At 34.1% G+C, this 2336-nt stretch overlaps 1 protein-coding gene across 1 annotated transcript; it reads left to right on the top strand.

Annotated features, from left to right (window-relative positions):
* Nucleotides 1-42: 42 nt before the first annotated feature.
* Nucleotides 43-1456, top strand: LOC105310973 (alsin-like; the record flags this gene model as incomplete). The annotated part of the gene is made up of 4 exons (XM_011387041.2): nt 43-105; nt 311-372; nt 922-1071; nt 1314-1456. Coding segments are annotated over 4 exons (393 nt in total), but the record flags the coding sequence as incomplete, so codon positions are not given.
* Between the last annotated feature and the right edge of the window lie 880 nt (nt 1457-2336).

Below are 2336 nucleotides of genomic sequence, written 5' to 3'. Positions count from 1 at the left end.
ATGAGATTAATCTACCATAAGTAACAACTTTTATTAACAAAGTATGGATTTCATTGTAGGAAATTTTGGCCAGTGACCTTGTCAGTTCTTGGAGACACTAAAAAGGTATAGTGGATTTTAAGTTCCTCAGCAATTATGCTTTTCTTTGGTGTGGGTGGTTCAAGATAGCACAACATTTCCATTTTACTTTGGTAGAATAGTACTCAAGCCCAAGTTATTTCCATTCACCCTGCCATCGGTATCTTTTATTTTTATTGTTATTGCAAAAGACAACTTTTCTCTTTGAGTTTCTTAAATTCTTTTTTTGCAGGTGTTACCAACCACAAAAGATGCTTGTTTCGCCTCAGCCGTAGAGTGTCTACAGCAGATCAGGTAATCCCTGATTTGTTGAAAAATCACATAAATCAAAACAATGGTTGGTTTATTAAGATATTAATGAGATCTTGTTTTTACTCAAGCTTTAAACACCCCCTGCATTCCTAGATGGTGTCAGACTCAGCTTGGAGATCAGAAAGTTTCTTTTGAGACATTTGGGTTACCTTTTGCTCTACAAGGCGCTTGCATTTTCAAAAGTGGTGGAGAGACTACCCAGAAACGTATCTACATGATCACGTCCTTAACCAAGTGGAAATTAACCAAACTCTTTACTCAGAGAAGAGCATGTATTAGGAAAATAAGATCCAGTTGGATAAAAGGAGATGATCCAGTTGGATAAAAGGAATTCTTCCATAGAGAGTTGGAGGCTGCTTTTCTCAAAGAACCATAGGAATGCAGAGGTCATCCCTTCTAGTAACTCATTACGCCTGATGTGTCCAACTTAAGGCACATACGCCCTAAGAGGATATACTATAAAAATATTAATATCAATGGCTCCGTTAAGAAAATTATAGGCTATCTCTGTCTTTTTTTTTTTTTCAACAGCACAACATTTACCCCATCAGACAAACTTAAAGTCATCCAGCAGACTTTTGAAGAGATTTCTCAGAGTGTCCTGGCATCACTTCAGGAAGACTTCTTATGGTCAATGGATGACTTGTTTCCAGTTTTTTTATATGTGGTGCTACGGGCCAGGTGATCAGTCTTTTCTGACTTACTATTAGGGACTCCTTATTTTAATATGTATGTCTTTTGCTTTTTCTGAACTGGTAACAGGAATATGCTCCTCAACTAAAAAAATAATCTGTTTCTGTTAACCCATCCTACTTTGATACTATCTCTTTGTTGAGTTGGCTTTTCTTTTCCCCTCAAATAGATTCAGAAGGAAAATGTACGTTTGAGTGGAAATAACTCAATATCTTTTCCCTTTGGGACAGGATTAGGAATTTAGGCTCTGAGGTACACCTCATTGAGGATCTAATGGACCCATATCTTCAGCATGGAGAACAGGGTATAATGTTCACCACCTTGAAGGTAAGTATAGCTGTTATTTAATATTTTTATCTTAAAGTCTGTCCTTCATTTACCGTATTATAAATCTATCATTAACCATTTTTTATATGTTTAATGCAAACATCAAGTGCCTTTAGAGCATATATTGTTAATATTTTCAAATACAATAATACATTTAAGAAACGTACAGTCAGTTATTCTTAGAATACTAAAGCAGATTATTTACTACCCAGTTTTCCCTATAAATTCAAATTTTTACAGATGCTTATAAATGTAGGCCATCTGTATAAATGTAATTCTAGAAAAGAAACAGAAAGGATTCTTAGTGTCTAATAAAGTATCCAACAGTAGAGCTACTTAATGTAACTAAGGTAAAACACAAGGCAGTATATATAGAATGAATATGAATTGAATCTTCTTTTTTTTCCCTATGTATTTACTATAACCAGTAGGTGACAAGTGAGGTTCTCTGATCTGGCTGTTCTCTAAGGATTGTTGTATGTCATTTCTGTCCTCTCACCTCGATTTTTCTTTGGAAGAATCATTCTGAAGTTTATGTGGAAGAATCATTCTGAAGTTTATGTGGAAGAACAATAAATAGAAAATAATAAAAACACTTCCAAAACAAGAGGGAGAATAGACACACCCTGTCAGTTAGTAAAATATTATAAAATTACAGTAATTAAGATAATATATTACTGACACAGGAATAGACAGATACCTAAACAGAAGGGATAGCTCTCATGTAGACAATTATTATAATGAAAATTTCACATATGAAAATGGAATCATCAGACACAAAAATGGAAAAGAGCAATTATTTAATAAATGGTCACAGTATCACAATAGCTTTTAGGAATTTTGGAAGGAGAGTGGAATCACAATGGAATCACCCACATTGCAAATTACAGATTCTTTAGGGTTCAAATATAGAAAAAGAAAGAGAA

This window comes from Pteropus vampyrus, unplaced genomic scaffold (assembly GCF_000151845.1).
Source record: "Pteropus vampyrus isolate Shadow unplaced genomic scaffold, Pvam_2.0 Scaffold19407, whole genome shotgun sequence".
Taxonomy (NCBI): Eukaryota; Metazoa; Chordata; class Mammalia; order Chiroptera; family Pteropodidae; genus Pteropus; species Pteropus vampyrus.
This window is presented reverse-complemented; position numbering and strand designations above follow the sequence as displayed.